The following is a 19,015-nucleotide window of genomic DNA, read 5'->3' as shown; positions in this document are numbered from 1 at the left end:
TCACAAGTCAAACTACACACAAAGCCAGAAAACGTAACTAGTGCATGAATAGAAATGATACATTCAACCATATTGCCAGGGCTGAACATTATAGAAAAGTAATACAGTAACATAAATTGATATGGCCAAGGTCTGTATTCTATTTGCCAGAATTAAATTACTTAAAAATAACCTCCAATAAGCTGCCATGATGGCAAGCAAAATTATAGCAGAGTGAGAAGACTACATAATATGTTGTTTGTAGTGAACAAAAAAATCTGAAGCTTTCTAATCTCGTAGTGGTACAGCCCCATGGTACTGCATGTATGGTATAGCCCCTTTTTGTTTAGACACTAGCCAGCGTTTAGATATCTGCACCACCTTTCGTTTTGTCCTTTAGACTGGAACTGTTCTTGGACACATGGGGCCAGATTCTAAGGGATGCCAAATGCGTGAAAAGCACAGCAGGGGGTGGGGCAGGGCGCTGCAGAGGTAAGCACTCCCCCATCATCCTCATGCACCCCCTCCCACCTAGACCTCCCCCCCAGCCCACTCCTACACCCCACCTCCCTCCCAAACCCATCACCCTCAGTCCCCCTACTTCTTCTCATCCTGCTCCTATAGCCAACATCCCATCGCACTCCTGCACCTTACCTTCCACCCAGATCCCCCACCTCCTCCTACACCCTATGTCCTGCCCAAACCCTGCACCCCCAAAATCATCCTACAGCTCCTTCCCACCTAGATCTCATAGCCCCACCCACAGCCTGCCTCCTGCACTTTCCCTGTTTGGCTCCACCCCAGAGGTGGGGGTGGGCCTAAAACCAACTAGCCCCACGCCCCCAGAAGCCTTATTCTGGCCTGGGGGAAGCCCCAAACCTCAGTCCTCTCCACCATGGTGAGGCTGAAATGCAAGGGGAGGGAGCTGTCTCAGCTGGGTTCCATATCAGCGGGGGTGAGGTCTTTATCTTTTTTGCTTCTCAGCTTTGTGTGGCCCTCAACTGATTTTTCTGTGGGTCAGTGGCCTCCCACCGAAAAAGGGTTCACTGCCCCAGTGTAGGAGATTGGGCTCAATTTGTAATAACCCTATGAAACACCCTGGAAACTTGTTTTTGATTAAAGCCCTCAATTTTAACTTGTCTTGTGCCTCTGTTGCACAGAAGTAGAGTGCAAAATATTCAATTGCATAATGTGCTGGCAACATAGCAGTCCTGGTCATCAGATTGAAGATTTGTATTGGGAGATACCAGAAATGCCCTTTAATTGAGCTTTCTAGTTGAGCACCAGACAACAAGAGCTTTTACTGTAGAAACAAAAAAGCTGTCAAGTATCACATTAAAGACGAACAAAATAATTTATTAGGTGAGCTTTCGTGGGATAGACCCACTTCTTCAGACCATAGCCATACCAGAACAGACTCAATATTTAAGGCACAGAGAACCAAAAATAGTAATCAAGGTGGACAAATCAGAAAAAAAATTCTCAAGGTGAGCAAATCAGAGTAGAGGGCAGAAGGAGGGAAGGGGGGAGTCAAAAATTAGATTAAGCCAAGTATGCAAGCGAGCCCCCATAATGACCCAGGGGCTCATTTGCATACTTAGCTTAATCTAATGCTTGACTCCCCCTGCCCCTCTATGCTCTGATTTGCTCAACTTGATAATTTTTTTCTGATTTGTTCACTTTGATTACTATTTTTGATTCTCTGTGCCTTAAATATTGTCTGTTCTGGTATGGCTATGGTCTGAAGACGTGGGTCTGTACCACAAAAGCTCTCTTAATAAGTCATTTTGTTAGTCTTTAAAGTGCTACTTGACTGCTTTTTTGTTGTGATAGTATATAGACTAGCACGGCTTTCTCTCTTTTACTGTAGTAGAATTCAGTGAAGAGCTGAAGTCAGAACACTGCCTCTATTTCCTTGCTTTAAACTTAGTTTGTGGATTCTTCATTGCACTATTGCTCCCCAGTTTGGGTGCATCTACACTAAGCAGCTACTTCAAAGTAGCTGGCACAACGTCAAAATAGCTATTTCGACGTTGAAATCGATGTTAGGCAGCAAGACGTCAAAATCGCTATTCCCATCCGAAGATGGGAATAGCGCCCTACTTTGATGTTCAATGTCGAAGTAGGGTGTGTGTAGACGATCTGCATCCTGCTACATCAAAATAGCGGGGTCCTCCATGGCGGCCATCAGCTGAGGGGTTGAGAGACGCTCTGTGGTCGCCATGTGCAGCAGCCCTTAGCCCAGGGCTTCTGCTGCAGCTGGAGGGTCCATGCTGTGTGCACCGGGTCTGCAACTTGTTGTCAGCTCTGTGGACTTTGTGCTGTTCAGGCCAAGTGTGTCTGGGAGGGGCCCTTTAAGGGAGCGGCCTGCTGTTGCCCCAGAAGGCCTAGTCCAGCCTGTGACCCTGTCTGCAGGCTTTGCTGGCGCCTTATTTCCATGGGGAGCGTTTGTGTGTGTGGACACTCTGCACTTCCTTCCGGGGCGGCTCCTTTCAATGTTCCCTGTCGCTACTTCAACATTGAACATCGATGGCATCAACCCCAGACGACATGTAGACGATACACATCGAAGTAGCCTATTTCAATGTTCTTACTTCAAAATAGGCTACTTTGACATAGTGTGCTAGTGTAGATGTAGCCTTTAAGAAAAAACAAGACTCTTTAAAGTGACTTTAGCTAGAAATAAGGGTTGCTGTAATTAGGTTGGTAGGAATAGTACAACACAGAAACAGCAGAAAAAATTCTTCCATGTTGTTGAACAACTCTTGCCTGATGAACCAGTCCGGAAGATATGTCCAGATTCTGTTTAATAGTGGCACCACAGAATAGGTGTGTTGGGAAAGGAAGAAACAGTGACACTTCTCCACAGATACGGGATACTGGTTTTGTTCCACTAGAGAAAAATCACATTTAAAGCTCTCATAAGTACAGTCTGCAGCTGAATATTTTGGATCAAATTTAGATTTTTGGCCTACAAAGGTGATCTCATGTAGGATAATGGAAGTGTGCAATTTTTGCGTCATTACAGATTATCAGCATGACCTACACAAGGAGAATTTATTAATAAAAGCTAAGGGATCTTGTCAAATGTCTGTGCAGAGTCTTTCGAAAGACAAGATACAATGACTGATTAGGAACTGCATATACCTCTATACCAAATACAAAAGAAGGATTAGGTAATAGTTAATAAAAGGATGAAGCACTGGAAAAATCTAGACTGATGGGAAAAAATCCTACATTTGCAGAGGAATGCAGTAGATGAGCTCTCACAACATCTATTTGTCTAAGGCCTAGTCTACTCTAAGGAACAAAGTCGATCTCACACAGGCAATTCTAGCTAGACCACTAGCATGGAGTATCAGGGTCAATGGCCGAGCCCAGAGATTGATTTTGCTGCATCTTCACGGACATGGCAAAATTGAGATCTGGATGATCATTCATGTCACGTTGAATGCCAAGGAAATATAGACATAGCCTTAATATACACCAGATGCCATTTTACTGTTGTCTGTTCTTGAACAATCTCTAACAACTTGCGAATTCCAAATATTTGTGATTTAAAAATAAAGCCAGTTTTATTAAATGCATTAAAAACAGTTACAAAAATTTGAAAAATTTAAAATTTATTTTGAAATATAGGCTATAAGGAAAAATATACTTATAGGCTATACAGGAAAAAGATTGAATAACATCGCAAGGGAATTAAAGTGCAGTAGGATAGTTTACCTGGTCATGTTTAATCCACCAATTAAGACTTCATTTGTCTATTTCTACTCCCTCATACTATGCAAGAAAAAAATTTCAAATTTTGGCATAATTGTTCATGTACATTTACAAAAGTGTTTGGCTTCCCTTGGGCCCAATGGTATAAGTGTCCTCACAGAATACATTGAGCCTTAGCACGGGGTGAAATTTTTCCCCAAATAGAACTGTCATCAAAAGTCCCCACCCAAGCCTTTTTCAGAACTTCAAAAAACTATTCCTGAATTTGGGTAAAATTTGATAAACAGTTTCAGCCAAAACAATTTGAAATTTCTATGTGAAAAAAGTCAAAATGGCATTTCAACTAAATCAGAAACCTTTTTCTGATATTTTGCTTTAAAATGGCATTTACTTTTCAAATTTAGCCAACTTAGAAAAAACCAAAGAGAACATCATTATATGAGGGAGAAAAATACCCCAAAACTGCCAAATCAAAAACCAGAAGCCATCAAAATGAATAGAAACATGAAAAGTTGTTTTGAATTGACCTGAAATGTTTCAATTTGAAATGAAAGTTCTCCAAGTTTCTTGGTTTGATTAAAAGTTTATATATAAACTTAGTTTGCCTCAAGATGTTTTAACTTGTTGATTCAGCCCCAAATTTTAACAATCCATTATTTGCTCAGCTCTATTCAGCTCTTTTGCAGGTTCAGGTTCTCCATAATCATGGGTCTAATGCTCACAAGCAGCTCCTGCTAACTCCAAATGCCCCTAGCTTCTAATAAATAGGACAGGAGGGAGGAACATTTTTTCAAGTCAGGGCCACTAAATCAGGGGCGGGGGCGGGAATCAGTCAATGGCCACAGGCAAGTGAGACGCTCAAAAACAACCACTCACTCACTGGCCCCTAAATGAGGAGAAAAACCCCCTCACAGACGTGGCCCCCAAATAAAATGCACTTTAATAAATAGACTAAAAAGACACTTCACTTCACTCCAACCCCAAAGGAGGGAAGAAGACCTGAGGTTCAGGACTTCCCCCAGAACTAGCTTACCTTTTTGGGGGGGGGCCCAGGGTGAGTACATTTTGTAAGTCCCATCTCACCCCACCCCAGCTCTGAGGTGGGGCCAAAAATGAGAGGATCAGCATGCAGCAGGGGGCAGCCAGGGAGCAGGCTGGGGGTGTGGGGTCTGGGCAGGAGGAAGGGTGCAGGACCAGGTGGAAGATTGGGATCTGGGCTGGAGGGATGTGTACGAGGGGCAGGGGATAGGGGCACCTATCCAGCACAGCTCCTAGGGCACAGGGGTGGGGGGAAGGTAGCTCCACCCTGCCCCTGCTGCTCCTATTGACTGTGATGCCCAGCCAATCGGAGCGATGGAACTAGAACCTACAAGGCAGCACAGGGACAGAGCTTCCTTGCTCTGCCATTCCCAGTGCAGAGGCACTTCCAAGCCACACCAGGCAGAGCCAAGTGGCTTGCCTTGATCTGGGCCTGCAAGGTATGGGGCTCCCTCCCAGCAATGGGGAACTGTCACTGGCATTTTAGCCACAAGGAATGGGAGGAGGGAAGCTCAGGGACTCATGGCGTGGCTGAAGTTCCAGTGCTGGCTGCCTGCTGCTGGGGGGAAGGGGAGACCCGAGCCTCACAGGCTGGGCCAAGGCAAGCTGCAGGCCGGATCCAGTCCACAGACTGTAGGTTCCCCACCCCTGAACCAGGAGACAGCAGTACTGTAAATAGCTTACAGGGCCCAATGACTACTATGCTTATACATTTATAGGCAGAATTTTATCCCATACTCTTCCATGCAGTTTTTCTCCTGACAATCAAAAGAACAAGACCATCTATCAAATTACTTACAGGAAGCTTCCAAAGCTGTTTTGCTACTGGGAAATACCAAAATACTTTTGACAAATTAAAAAAATAGCTTACCAAAACAGGTCTGAAGTTGATATGGCATGTCTGGGTGAAGTAAAAAAAGTCACCATCTCACACCACTCTCCATAGACAGTTTTTTTTTTGTTCTTCTCTCCCCCTAAGGCAGGAAAAGCAGGGCCAATCTTTTTTTCCAATGGCATTAAGCTTGTACCCTAACTGACAATACTCAACCATCACAAGAGTAACAGTCCAAGTATCCACGTTACCAAAAGGAAGAATTATAATGCAGCCTTTGAAAGAAACAAACACTTGCATGCATCTGTGTATCAATACGATTGCTCCTGGGGGAATTCTGCACCAAAATTTTAAAAATGCTGCAAAGTTCAGCATATTTTGTCCAAATAACACAATATACTCATGCCAGTTTCAACTATTTTGGTAATTTATTTCAAAGTAAATGTCAACAACTGTGTCTGTAACAATACAGACAAGAAAAAGATTCAGGTTTTGGGGTTTTTTTACTAGTCATATTGACACAGAACTTTAAGTAACAATATAGAAACATATGTCCCACACCCCTCAAAAGCAAAGTCTTGTGGGGTCTTATGGCTAAGAGAGTTGAGGGAGGGAAGTAATTGTGGGAAGGAGTCTGGGTGTGAATATGGAAGGTTGTTGAGTGTGAATGGGATAAGCATAGAGGCTAGGTGTCAACTAGCATCCATCAGTAAGTCAGGCACATCTGCCTGTTCTGTGCCCCTGCACCCTCCCAGCCCCATGTGTCCTTGCACCCCTCCCCAGTCTCCCTGTGACTCTGTCCCCTAGTCAGCCACTCCTACCCCCATATATCCCAGCACCCCCACTCCCATTTAACCTCCATCGGCCATTCTGAATCTCAGCAGCACTGTCCCCCAGCAGCTGTCCATCCTCCCATACCTCCTCACCTGGCCCCACTGTCAGAGCACTGTGAGAAAGGCAGCCTTGTTCTTCCTTATCTGCAGTTACTCTGTTCTGGCAACACAGTAGTCCCAGTGGACAAAAGGAGAAATTTCAGCACTTTCCAGCAAAATGGAATTTCTGAGGTTTTTAAAAAAAAAAAAGTTCTGTGTGGCACATAAATTCTGTGCATGCAGATTCTGCACAGCAGCACAGAATTTCCCCAGGAGTACATGATGGTTAGCCCCATATCACAATAAAGATCAAGTGAACAAAGACTGGATATTTTAAAGGAGATGCATAAAATTTAGTACACTGAGCACAATGCTTCAATTCAACATAATCTTAAACCTACCAATAACTACAACCAGAAGCATAAAAATCCAAAATTTCAGAGCATATTTTGCTGCTACACATGCACTTCACTTACTTCAGGTGAATTATAAAAGCTGATTTCAGTGTGCTTGCACCAGTCCATATGAGGCAGAACTGGACCAACATACTGTACAACAAAACTGATTTTTAGATTAACGAACCAGTGCAACATGCAGCACACTCCCAGCAATTTCCAATTTAGTCATCTGCAAATGTAGGTATCATCTCAAAAGCTGAACGTTGCTGACAGTTGTAATGCATTATTTGATGGTATCAGGAAAATCCACTCTGTTTCAAATAACAAATATTATTCTATATGGAGACCCAGTCGATTTCAAAAAGTTCAATAGACCAAACATAGTAAACCATGATCTGGCAAAAAAAGAAGAGAATTCAGCTCATGCTCCATTAGTTGTGTTGACTGTGCCAGAGCCACAGAAGCCAAGAAGAGTAAAAACATACTTTGTCAACAAAGAGGAAGATACAACTCAATGCACACACATGAAACAGACAAACTAGAGTATGAAAATGCCACTTTTATACTGATACTTTTCAGATCAGAACCACATTTTAAGAAGCCTGTTCTAGACAGGGAATTTTGATTCAAATGAAATAAATAAGTCTCCTTAAGGCAAAGTCTATATATAAAGCTGTTAGTGTTAACATATGTTGGCAGTAGAAGAAGCTGAGTTGCACAAGGAATTATCCTATATACAACAGAAATATTTGGATCAAGGAAAGTACCTGTTAGTTAGGGTATGTCTACATAGCGGCCTTATTCTGAAATAAGTTATTCTATTCTGGAATTGCTACCCCAAAATAACTTATAAGGATGCCAAACACAAAAATACATTTCAAAATAGCACTTAGCTATTTAGAAATATACAGTATAACACATAGAGCCTATTTCAAAAGAGAGCCATTAAACACACTATCACCTACTTTGAGATATGCACAATTCCCTGTCTTAACAACACTTACTTCAAAATAGCTATGAATTTATTTCAAAATAGCGGTCGTGTCATGTAGATGCTAGGTTAGTTATTTCGAAATAACTTTACTGTGTAGACCTACCCTTAGAGATATTTTTAAGCTGTTCTAAAGCCAGCGATTCTGGGTACTGCTGAAACGTCAGAAGTTACAAATCTGATCTCAGCAAGCATCGTTGCTTGTTAATGTGTATGTTCTCTTCCAGACACAGAAGCTGAATAATCTAGCTACACACATTTAATTTTGTGAATCATACTATGCTACTAAAAAAGTTACAACAGAGCAGTCCTACCGCTGGCCATTTTGCAATTCATTTTAGTCATAATGTACTTTGATGTAAAATAAAGTCCATTTTACACAGAGAGTATTTCGTTTAGTAGGACAGGGCGGTTCTGCACATAAAATAGCACGGAGTACAAGGTCATAAGAAGAGACTCGTACTTTAATCAAGTGGCTGTGCTTTAAATTAAACTCTGGGTGTGTGATTTTGCTATACAAACTGGTTTTGAATAGTTCATTAGGAGGTATGCAACAGTCTAACCTAAACACTGTATAAAAGCAGTCTACAATTTTAATAACAGAGGAAATACACATCAGAGCTCCACTTTACTACATAACTGATGCTTTGTCAACATCTACCAGTTTTGAATTTACAGCAGATTTCAGCATATTAGTGTCAGCAGGACTTATGTAATGATCTCTTGCTGGTAGCAACATTTTTCAGAACAAGCTGTGCTTGTACATCCACTTGAATAGTCTTGGTTTTCCAAACTTTGCTCAGTCAGAACATTAACTAAACAGGAGCGAGTGCACTGCCTTTCAAGCTTCCACATGAAGTCACAAGGACTTCCCACTGCAGAGGTTATGAAACATGCTCAGTGCATTTTTTCCTTTGAGGAACCTGCACCAATGAACTGTTGAATGCTTCAATAAGCACGCTTTTATTCCTCAACACTTTTTTTTTTAAAATGGCAACAGGCTTCTAAGTCCCATTGCTGCAATCTCATCTGAATGAAGGTCCAGCCATACAAACTGATCGTTGGATTAGGGTCTAAATGTGTAAACTTCCCAACAGTCTGAGATACCCAAGTGTTGTATGTTTACAAAATGACTCTCAAGGCTTAGTGGAAAGTAGTTTCCAAAAAAGGGCCTGATTTGGCTTATCTTTACTTATGCTAGTAGTTTCAATTACTGCTGGCTGAGTTCTACCTGAACAAATATATTGTGTACAGAAAATACTAGTATATAAAACATTACAAATCACCTTGTTTCACTTTGTATCAAATATGAACAGCAATCATTACTCAAGTGAGTTTTGTTTTTAATACTGAAGTACCTAAACTGTTTCCAAAGGGTTTTGCTTTCCTCAAGTGCTGGTGACAGTGGATGCTCAAGTCTTGAATAAAAGAGGAACCAAAGAAAAGAGACACACACAATCGAGTCCTCATATGGTATCATCTGAACAGAGCCTAAACTGAAGAAAATAATTACATACCTTTTTTCCACTCTATTAAGGAGGCAAATATAAACAGAAATTAAGACACTGTAAATTCTGTTTTTACCACTGTAGCTCTTTCCTGACTTATAGAAAGTTCTGAGAGCAGATACTTTGCCCAACCATCCCACTTAGGCAGAGGTTGGCATGGGAATAAGCATGCTCAATGCACCACCGCTTTTAGTTTTCTCTGCTGTAGCAATTCTGTTCAGTTTGCCAACTTCTGCCTGCCAACTGGGTACCTTCTTTGTAGTCATATGACGACGGGCATGTTTTGTCAAGTGATCACTGCGCATGAAACGACGGTCACACACAGGGCAACCAAACTTCTTCTCTCCTGTATGAGTTCTTCGGTGGCGAGAAAGTTCATCTGAGCGGGCAAACTTTTTGTCACATCCTTCCCAGTTACAGCTGAAAGGTTTTTCTCCTGATAGGATACAGGGAAAAGCAAAACAAGATTATCTCTACTAATAAAAACAGAACATGGCTTTAAAAACTAATAATTTAGACTCCAGCTTTGCAGCCACTTCAGCACCTATTTAATGTTATGTATACCAGTAGTTCCTTAAGATCAAGCATGTGCCTAAGTGACTGCTGTATCATGACCTTATGCCAATGATTCTCAAACCCCTTTCATACAGCAAACCTCTGAGTATGACCCCCCTACCCAAATATTTACAAAAAGGTTTCAGTTTATACCACTATTGTAAATTAGAGAAGTAAAGCAGGGTTTAGAGGTGGCAGCTGAAAACTCACCACCTCACAACCTCCTGATTATGACCCCCAGTTTGGAAACCCCCGCTTACAAAACAATACCTTTACTAAAACAAGAAGAAGTCCTGAGTCACCTTATGGACTAACAGATATTCAGAGCATAAGTTTTTGTGGGCAAATACCCACTTCATCAGATGCATCTGGCACCACAGAACATCTTGTTGCTTTTGAAGAGACAGACCTCTGATACCTAATACGTTTACTGCTTTTCAATTTTTGATTTAACATTTTAAAAAAAAAGTTGGCAAACAACTCAGAGTTTAGGGGAAAATATATTTTCATACAGCTACAATATTTTTGACCATTAACTTTGAGAAATGAACACTTCTAGCTATACTAGAAGTCAGAGGTCATGCCATGTCATTAGAAAATAAATAAAAATCTGAAATAAAGTCTTGGATTTGATGTCAGTGTCATAATAAGATGCTCAATTCCTCAAAAGAACACGGCAAGTCAATAAGAACACAAGTACTACGGTTTTGCATCAGTTACTGAGCTATGTTCATCACTAGATTTGGGCAATTCATCAGCTGCACCCAAAAGTAGTTATGGACCACATGAGTAATAAAATGTTACAACTAATGCAAGGGATGACCCTACATTCCTTTCACAACCCAAAATTCCCACTGGCTTCATGAGTATTTTGGATGCTCAAGGAATGTAAGATTGTGCTCAAAACTTCAACCATCACCTCTGCAGGTTCCTGATTAATATCTATGTGTGTTATACTTACACATCTGCACAATTTCAGAGCTAGTCTACCAGCAAGTGACCTACTACCCACAGTTATCCAGAATTAAAAGTTTAATCTGCAAAATACACATGCAGAAACATGTGTGCTCCATTCACAAAGGAAGCACTAAAAAGAAGTCTTACACATTTAGGACTAAGTCACTCCCCTATTACAAGGGACAATTTACCTGTCTGCAAGTAGGAGTAACAGGGAGTAAGTAGGTCAGCTGTTATTCCCACTGGCCTTCTGCCGGATGTTTGCTAGTTAAAGGTAATGGCTAGGATAGTAGGCACCAGGTCCTTGGACACATGTTGCAGTCATCACCCCATTAGAGTGGACATACAGTTTCTTTCAACCCAGCCTAAAGATGGGCTGCAAAGTACTTTGCCCTTAATTCCTGGCCTTCTGCACTGCACCACGACATCCGCCAGTATGGTTCTTCCACTTGCCCACACATCCTAAAGGATAACAAGGAGAAAGGGGAGAATTCTACCTCTACATGAAAGGTCCCAATTGGTAGGGCACCAAGGCATGTATGGAGAAGCACAGCTGCAACCTGGCTTAGCTGTGACAGCAGGCAAGGGGAAGAAGCACTACCCAGCTCTGTTCCTGGATTCTGCCCTGGCTACCGGCCCTGCACCCGGGGCTCTGCTCTCAGCTGTGGTGCGCAGTTATGGGTTTGGGGTGGGGGTGGATGAGGGAAAAAGTCTGGAAGCCACTGCTCTAAGCTCTAGTTTAGGGGAATCTATACTCCTTTAAGGTGCTTTTTTAAAAAAGGTATATGTCAATTGAAGGGTTTTTTTAAAAATAAAGTGTCAGATTAAATGGAAATTAACACCAGATTATGTGCTGAATGTCCAAGAGTTAAACCAGGCTGTAGGGAGAACCAGGTAAGATACACATTTTAAAATAATCTTCCCTGCCCCTTCTCCCCAAAATAAGCATACGTAGCACTCTGGCATCCATTTAATGAGAACCCAAAATGCATCACTTTTGCAGCTGATCAGGATTTCAGCAGGTGAAGAGAAGAGGCAGAGCCAGGGAAGGGGCGCATGTCCCCTAGCAGCAGCACCTCCAGGTTAGGTGCCATTGACAAGAAAGTGGCCCCAGCATGGAGCTGCTGCAGCTGGAAGAGAAGGTGCCCCTTTCCTTGGCCCCAACACAGAGCAGCTGTGGCTGATGGAGGGGAAGTGTCTCCTCCTCACCAGCCCAAGCACTGAGCAGCTACTGCTGGGGAGGCCCTCCTGTCAGCCTTAAAACAGTGCTCCCGTGACAGTGTGGAGGAGTGCTTCTGTCCTGACAGCTCCATGCCCTGATTCCTTGGATGGGGTTTGTTAGCTGCATAGCCACCCCGTCACACAGCTTTGAAGGAACTTACGTCAGAATACTAAAAATCTGGAAAAAACCACATCATTCCCTGCTATCTTAACAGGTGTGTAGAATGGATAGACAGAAAAAGACATAGAATGAAATACCACAAAACCCTTTTCCCTGGAAAACTGGTTTATGTAATTCCTTCAGATCATATTCAATGCTGCAAAATATTTTTGGCTAAGTTTTGCTTGAATTTATACCACTTGAAATTCCACTGATGTCAATGGAGTTAATCCGGGGTCTAGGTTACAAGAAAAAAAAAACAGTTCCTTTTTTGTCTGTCCTCAAAGATTCCTCTATACTTCCACAAGAGGTTGGAAGGTTTCTATGCCACCCACCTACCCCTCTCAGAATCAAAATGAAGAACAACAGTCTTAAAACCATGTAAGTGACTATTCTTGTAACAAAGGACTTGCCCTTCATACACACCAGTGTGAGTACGAAGATGGGCTTTGAGGTGAGAACTTTTGAAGTATGTTTTCCTGCAGCCTGGGAAGTTACAAATGTAATTTCTCCTTCTCGAGAAGTCCATTTGAGGTGCACAGCTTTGACCAGAAGAGAGAAAAACTGGGGCAGGAGCAAGAGGCAATAACTTGGTATTCCCAACAGTCATTACAGTTTGTTGGCACGGTGGTGTCTGAGCAACAGCAGCCTGTGGAAGAACCAACATAACAGTCCCTTGAGGCACTGAAGGTCCCATGAGAACAGGCTGTGAAAGTGGAGCCGTTAGTGGTACAACAGGTTGGACAGTAGTTGTGACTGTCTGTGTAGAGGGTTTTATTAAGGCAGAAATTGTACTTCTTTGCCTGTTAAAAGGGATCATTTGGCAGATGACTTGGGGATTTGAAACAGGGGCAGGTAGCAGCTGGGTGGCTTTTTTCTGTAGGTAGCTGTCACAAATCTTTGGTGAAGACGTCTGTGGCGAAACAGGCTGTATTGGCAGTTGCTCTTTATTAGTACTGTTGCAACTGGAATTGTGCAAATAATGCTGATGTACCAGGGACGTATCACCTGTGAAACCATCAGGAATTTCCATGTCCTGGGAAAGCTTGGAATGTCTTCTGTCTTGTACTTCACACCAGTCAGTGGAAGTGCTGCAATTGCTTGAAGTTACCTTTGTTTTATCTTGCACTGCAGGAGTGTGGGGATAAGGAGAACTATCACCTGTATGACGTATCACACTGGTTGCCATAGCCCTGCAAGGCTGCAGAGCAGGTGGCTCAAATATTGCCGACTTCCAGAAGGACTGCCTCTCCACATTTATGACAGAAGGTATGGCTATGGCAGAGGCACAGTTTGTAGGGGTGACTACGCAAACAGATGTATTTGCCATGACTGTTCTTGGTTTGGAATAAGTAACTTGTGAAGACAGTAGCATTGTAGTCGATGGCTCAACAAAATCAGGGCTGTGGGGTGGTGTCATACACTAGAAAAATAAAACAAAAGTGTGCAGACAGAACAGTAATGTGTTTTCATAGTGGTTATTAATCTTACTTTAAAAATAAATAACATGCAATAAAGATTCATAGTACAGAAAGCTATGATTAAAACATTAACTTCTTAAAAGAGTGGACCTTCCAGAAAGTTCAAAACCCTGCTAGTATCAAGCAAACAGTGACAGATGCCAACCTTCCTACTACTGCAATACTGCATGTGTCAGCTCTTCAGTCTTCAACACCCATTTTCACTCCTTAGATAATGGGTGTATCTATTTACATGCTGCTCACTGTGTGCTGCTCTTAGGAAATATGGTGGTGACACACAGTGACATTATTTCTGCTTAACTGTGGGTGTGCACAGAGGCCTAAATCTTTTATTATTATTCTACCAGATGGTAGCACTTCTTCAACCACTTCTCTCTTTTTTTCTACTGCCGCTGTGAATTCATGCCTCTTCCTTCACTAGGAAGAGACCAGCCACAGCTGAGAGATGGGAATGTGATCTAAGACAGAGAGGGCATTGACTGGCCAATGGAAAAAGGATGAGAAAGATTGATCTTAGTTCATTTGTACTTTACATAATAAAAGTTTACTGACAAGAAAATTCCTTAACATTCTGAAAGATTAAAACAAATTGGTTTTCTTCAAAGCTCTTCTTGGATATCAACTGTGATAATACCTACATAAGAAACATAAGAACAGTCATAGCAGGTCAGACCAAAGATCCATCTAGCCAAGTATCCCATCTCCCAACAGTGACCAATGCCAGGGGCTCCAGAGGGAGCAAACTGAACCGGTAATCCGTCAAGTGAACCATTTCCTGTAACTAATTCCCAGCTACCCGAGAATTAACTGTCATCTAAAGTGGACCAGAACTTTGGAGAAATAATCATTTGCATGTACAAATGCACAGGCCCTCAGAGTATTGTTATGAAGTGGCAAGTTTAATTTCAACTTGTTTTTATGCTCTATCACAGTGTCTAACATTTGTCCTGTATTCCAAGGCTTCTTTTTCGCATTATCTTTGCAGGTAAATGCAAAGTCACTGAGTTTTGCTACGTAATCCTCTTACTCAGATTACTCAGGAAAAACCTATGCTAAACCATGCACAAAAGTTTACCCAGAACATCAGTTAAAATGAACAATTAACCAAAGTTTTTCTACTAGGATTTAAAGGGGAGGAAAAAAAAAACATTTTGTTTGTGTCACCACATCTATTACTAAAGAGATGATGGAATTCTCCAAAATGAGGAATGTATATTTTACTTGCAAATAACAATTCCATATTAGGAGTTAGGAGACAAAATTACTTTTAATAGTAACCTGAATTAAAAAAAACAAAGATATTACTTTCACCTCAAATACAACAAAACTGTATGATATGATGGGATAGAATAATAATATAAATATATCTGTGGTCATGCATATTCATTTTGAATTGGTTTTCTTCTTACCAGTGTAGACAGAAGGTGATAATCCTTTGGTAATTCAGAGGCAGCTTCAGAATGCATTGTGAAATCACCGGAATCTGAGATAGGTGTAAGTGGCCTTATTTTTAATGGGTCATTTTTCTGTGATCTTTGAGCCCAGGAGCTCATACAAACAAGTGCCTCAACTGCTTCTATGTCATTCTGCTCTAAGGTGCTACATGTAGACCTTTCGCTGTCATGACGCTGTCTTTCACGTATAGATTCATATATGTCCACAATGTCCACCTAAAAGCAAATCAGATCATTATCAGTTAAGGCATATCAGAAAAGAAAATTACCAGCACCGACAAACTGTTTGCTTATAATGAAAGTCACTTAAAACTTATATGCCCAAAGTATGGTTTGCTTTTTTATTTTTTTTTTGTAAATCAGCCCAGTTATTCAATATTCAAACCTCCTCTCACCCATCCCTCTTCCTGCACCAGAGTACATCTTACCTTCCCTGTCCCCTCCCAGCTAGTCTTGCAGAAAAAGAATGACTCACCGGAAAAGAACTGACACACATAGCTCAAATTTCTACGCTAACTGTCTTGGATTATATTTCTGTTCTGGGTAAACAAAATCAGCATAAACACATACACACAAAGTGAGGACACACTCTATTCTGTTTAGTGAGGGCCATTTTCTGGCTTGATGTGAGGTTTTACTTAGCATGAAGCTAACGTTTACTATAGTTCAGAAAAATGAGATAAGGACAGCATAAAAAGATACCAAATTCCACACACGGGTCTACTGCCTTCTCAGGCTATATTTATGCTGCAAATTACACAGGCCTAATTTATGCTGCTGAGGGATGTGAATGAATCACGTACCTGAACAACATAAATTACACTACCTGAAGAATCAGTGTGGCACTTCTCCCACAGATATAGCTTGTCCTGTTTGCTGGGGGGCTGAAGTACAGTAGAACTCTGAGATATGTGCAACTCGAGTTGCATATATCTCAAGTTAATGCAACTGAGCGGCAGGGAGCCGCTGCCTTCCTGCCTCCCCCCGCCCCCCAGCCCCCCTTCCCCCATCCCAGCTGGTGCCTGGCTCCCAGCTGCCTGCCACTCACAGGAACCAGGAAACTGAGTAGAGCAGCAGCACTGGTCAGCTTCTCCTCTTCTGGAAGCAGCAGGCAGCCCAGAGCCTGGCTATCAGCTGCCCACCACTCACAAGAGACAAGAAACCGAGCAGTGCTCAATGGGAGGTTGTGGAATCTCCATCGCTGAAGATATTTAAGAACAGGTTAGACAGATGTCTATCAGGGATGGTTTAGACAGTACTTGGTCCTGCCATTGGGGCTGGACTCCATGGCCTCTCGAGGTCCCTTCCAGTCCTAGTATTCTATGATTCTACGATTTCCTGGCTCCCCAAGTTCCACGAAATTTCACTTACGCAGGGTTGCACAAGAATGTAATCCTCACACAAGGCGGAGGTCTCCTGTAGTTAAGCTGAGGACAGAACTCTTTCCTGTCAGCTTAGAGCAGCTACATTAGGGAGTTTACAACAATACAGCTACCTGCACCACTGTGAACTTTCTAGTGCAGCCATGTCTTCTGTGTGTAACATTGGACAAGCCATTTATCCCCCAGGTTGCAGGTGTTGAGCTGGATCCAGCCCCACCAGCTGTCCTTTGCTTGGCCCTGCGATAACCTATCAGGGACAAAGCTTAGATTCTGCAGTGACAGAGCCTATTTGAAAGTGAAACGAAACAAAACAATACAAAAGGAAAACAAGATTAAACAGCACTGAGTGAAATTATACCCCCTCTGAAAGTCAATGAACTTTTCCAACTGGCTTAACTAAATCCATAGTGCCAGGAAGATAAACAACTGTGTAAATAATGCCTAGTATTTATTACAGGTGGGTGGATGATACATTAGCACAAGGGATCTGAAAAGCAGGCACTCAGCCACAAGAATACCAACCCACAAGACAAATCACGCCAGGTTTCAAGGGAGACTCTCGCGGTTAAAAATCCCATGTAAGGAATCCGTAAGCAGCCGAACTGCTCTGAACATTTTAGAAACGTTTCCCAGGGTCTTGAAAAATCATCTAATCACTCGTTGCCCTGATGAGACTCCCAACAGTAAAAGGCACCAATCAGGACCACGACCGCACTGCGCTGGGCTCTGGGCAAACACACGAAGTCTCCACATTGTCCCCACGAAGCAGCTTTCCAAGCCCCCAGCCCCAGACAGGTGTCAGGGCCGAGTCACACTCCCGGGCGCTGCCGAGAGCAGTCCGACGGCGTGTCCTGAAATCACCCCGCGGCGGGCCGCGCGGCAGAGGAAGTCGGCGCCTGCCGGCTGCTCGCAGCTGGCCGCGGCGTCCCTGTCTGTTTGTTTGCGGAGGGCACGACCTGCCCAGCCCCTCGGGCTCTGGCGGCGGAGCCCCGCGGCTGCCGGGGAAGCCCCACCCCCAGAGGGGCGGGAAAGGGGCCGGCGGGGCTCCCCCCACCCGCGGGGCCCGCTGCCGCCGCCCACTCCAAATATAACTCCGGGCGACGCGAGGCATCAAAACAGCGCGGGACACGCGAGCGGCGCCCGGGCTTCTGCAGCTAGTGCCCGACTGCGGCCACCCCGGATCCCCGTGCCCCGCCCCGAGGCGAGCCGAGTCCCCCACCCGCCGGACTCAGCGGCAATCCCCGCCGGCAGGGGCTGCAAGTGCCCCGGGCCGGCACCAGCGCGGCCACAAACGCCCCTAGGAGCAGGGGAACCCCCGTGCTGTGTCCCGCATCTCCGCCCGGCGCCACGCGCCCATCACCCGGGCGTCTGGGCAGGGGCGTGCGGCGGGCGGCCCCGGCCGGCTACTCACAGCGGGGGCACCTCCCCTCTCCGAGCCGGGCATGGCGAGGTTCCTGCAGGCAGCAGCGATGTGACAAAGGAGGCAGCAGCCAGCGCCGCCTCCTCCTCCCCCGTCCGCGGGCGGCCGCAAAGCTGCCCAGGCTGGGGTGGGTGGGGGACACACACACCAGCTACTCCGCGCACCAGACGGCCGGGGGCGGAAGGAGCAGGACGCTCCCCGCCAATCGCAGCCCGGTCAGGCCCGCGCCGGACCAATGGGTGGCCTTGGGCGGCGTGATCGGGGCGTGCAGCCTGCCTGATGACAGGGAGGACTCAGCGTGGGCATGTTCGCAGCGGCGGCGGCGGCGGCTCACTCTGAGCAGCCCGCTGGAAACTAGGGGAAAGGTCAGCGCGGGAAAAGGGGGCGGGGCGGCTTGTCAGTGAGCCGCGGCCAGCCAGGGAACGCGGAGCGCGGGGGTGTGTCCGAGAGCTGCCGCGAGCTGCAAATTCTTCCCGCCCTCCAGCTTGGAGCCTCAGCCCCACAAAAGAGCTGCGTCTCCCTAAGCGGGCATAGCGTGCACACCCCAGATACGTAGCTCATTGCATCTTCTCCCCAAGCCAACACTGTACCCCCCGAAACGCACAGCTTATTGCACCTTTTCCCCAACCCAGCAGAGTTCACCCCCAGGTTCGCAGCTCATTGCACCTTCTCCCCTTCTAGTACGCAGTGCACACCCCAGACACACAGCTCATTGCACCTGCTCACCATTCCATCACAATGTGCTGTACTCCTGGATAAATAGTATCGGAGGGGTAGCCGTGTTAGTCTGGATCTGTAACAGCAACGAAGGATCCTGTGGCACCTTATAGACTAACAGAAAAGTTTTGAGCATGAGCTTTCGTGAGCACAGACTCACTTCTTCAGATGCTGGTCTTGGAAATCTGCAGGGCCAGGTCTAAATAAGCCAGAGCAAGGGTGGGGATAACAAGGTTAGCTCAGTCAGCAAGGGTGAGGCTTACTACCAGCAGTTGATCTGGAGGTGTGAACACCAAGGGAGGGGAAGCTGCTTCTGTATTTAGCCAG

The 19,015-nt window shown here is 44.4% G+C and overlaps 1 protein-coding gene across 5 annotated transcripts; it reads right to left on the bottom strand.

The window, feature by feature from the left end:
- Positions 1-2,650: 2,650 nt before the first annotated feature.
- On the bottom strand, positions 2,651-18,137 carry KLF11 (KLF transcription factor 11). 5 transcript variants are annotated; one of them, XR_012645117.1, is made up of 5 exons: positions 17,963-18,137; positions 15,125-15,385; positions 12,661-13,657; positions 5,612-9,777; positions 2,651-2,872 (listed from the first exon to the last, which is right to left on the bottom strand). XR_012645117.1 is itself a non-coding variant. In XM_074991257.1 (4 exons), the coding sequence occupies exons 1-4, from the start codon at positions 17,993-17,995 to the stop codon at positions 9,482-9,484; spliced, it is 1,587 nt and encodes a 528-aa protein (XP_074847358.1). In that variant the 5' UTR covers positions 17,996-18,137; the 3' UTR covers positions 2,651-9,481. The 5 variants fall into 5 exon arrangements, 4 of the variants coding, with proteins under 4 accessions (XP_074847358.1, XP_074847359.1, XP_074847361.1 ...); XM_074991257.1 differs by having other exon boundaries at positions 2,651-9,777; XM_074991258.1 differs by lacking the exon at positions 17,963-18,137 and adding an exon at positions 17,074-17,516 and having other exon boundaries at positions 2,651-9,777.
- Positions 18,138-19,015: the final 878 nt, after the last annotated feature.

This window comes from Carettochelys insculpta, chromosome 3 (genome assembly GCF_033958435.1).
Source record: "Carettochelys insculpta isolate YL-2023 chromosome 3, ASM3395843v1, whole genome shotgun sequence".
NCBI lineage: Eukaryota > Metazoa > Chordata > Testudines > Carettochelyidae > Carettochelys > Carettochelys insculpta.
Note: the sequence above shows the minus strand (reverse complement) of the source record. Positions and strands in the feature narration are given on the sequence as shown.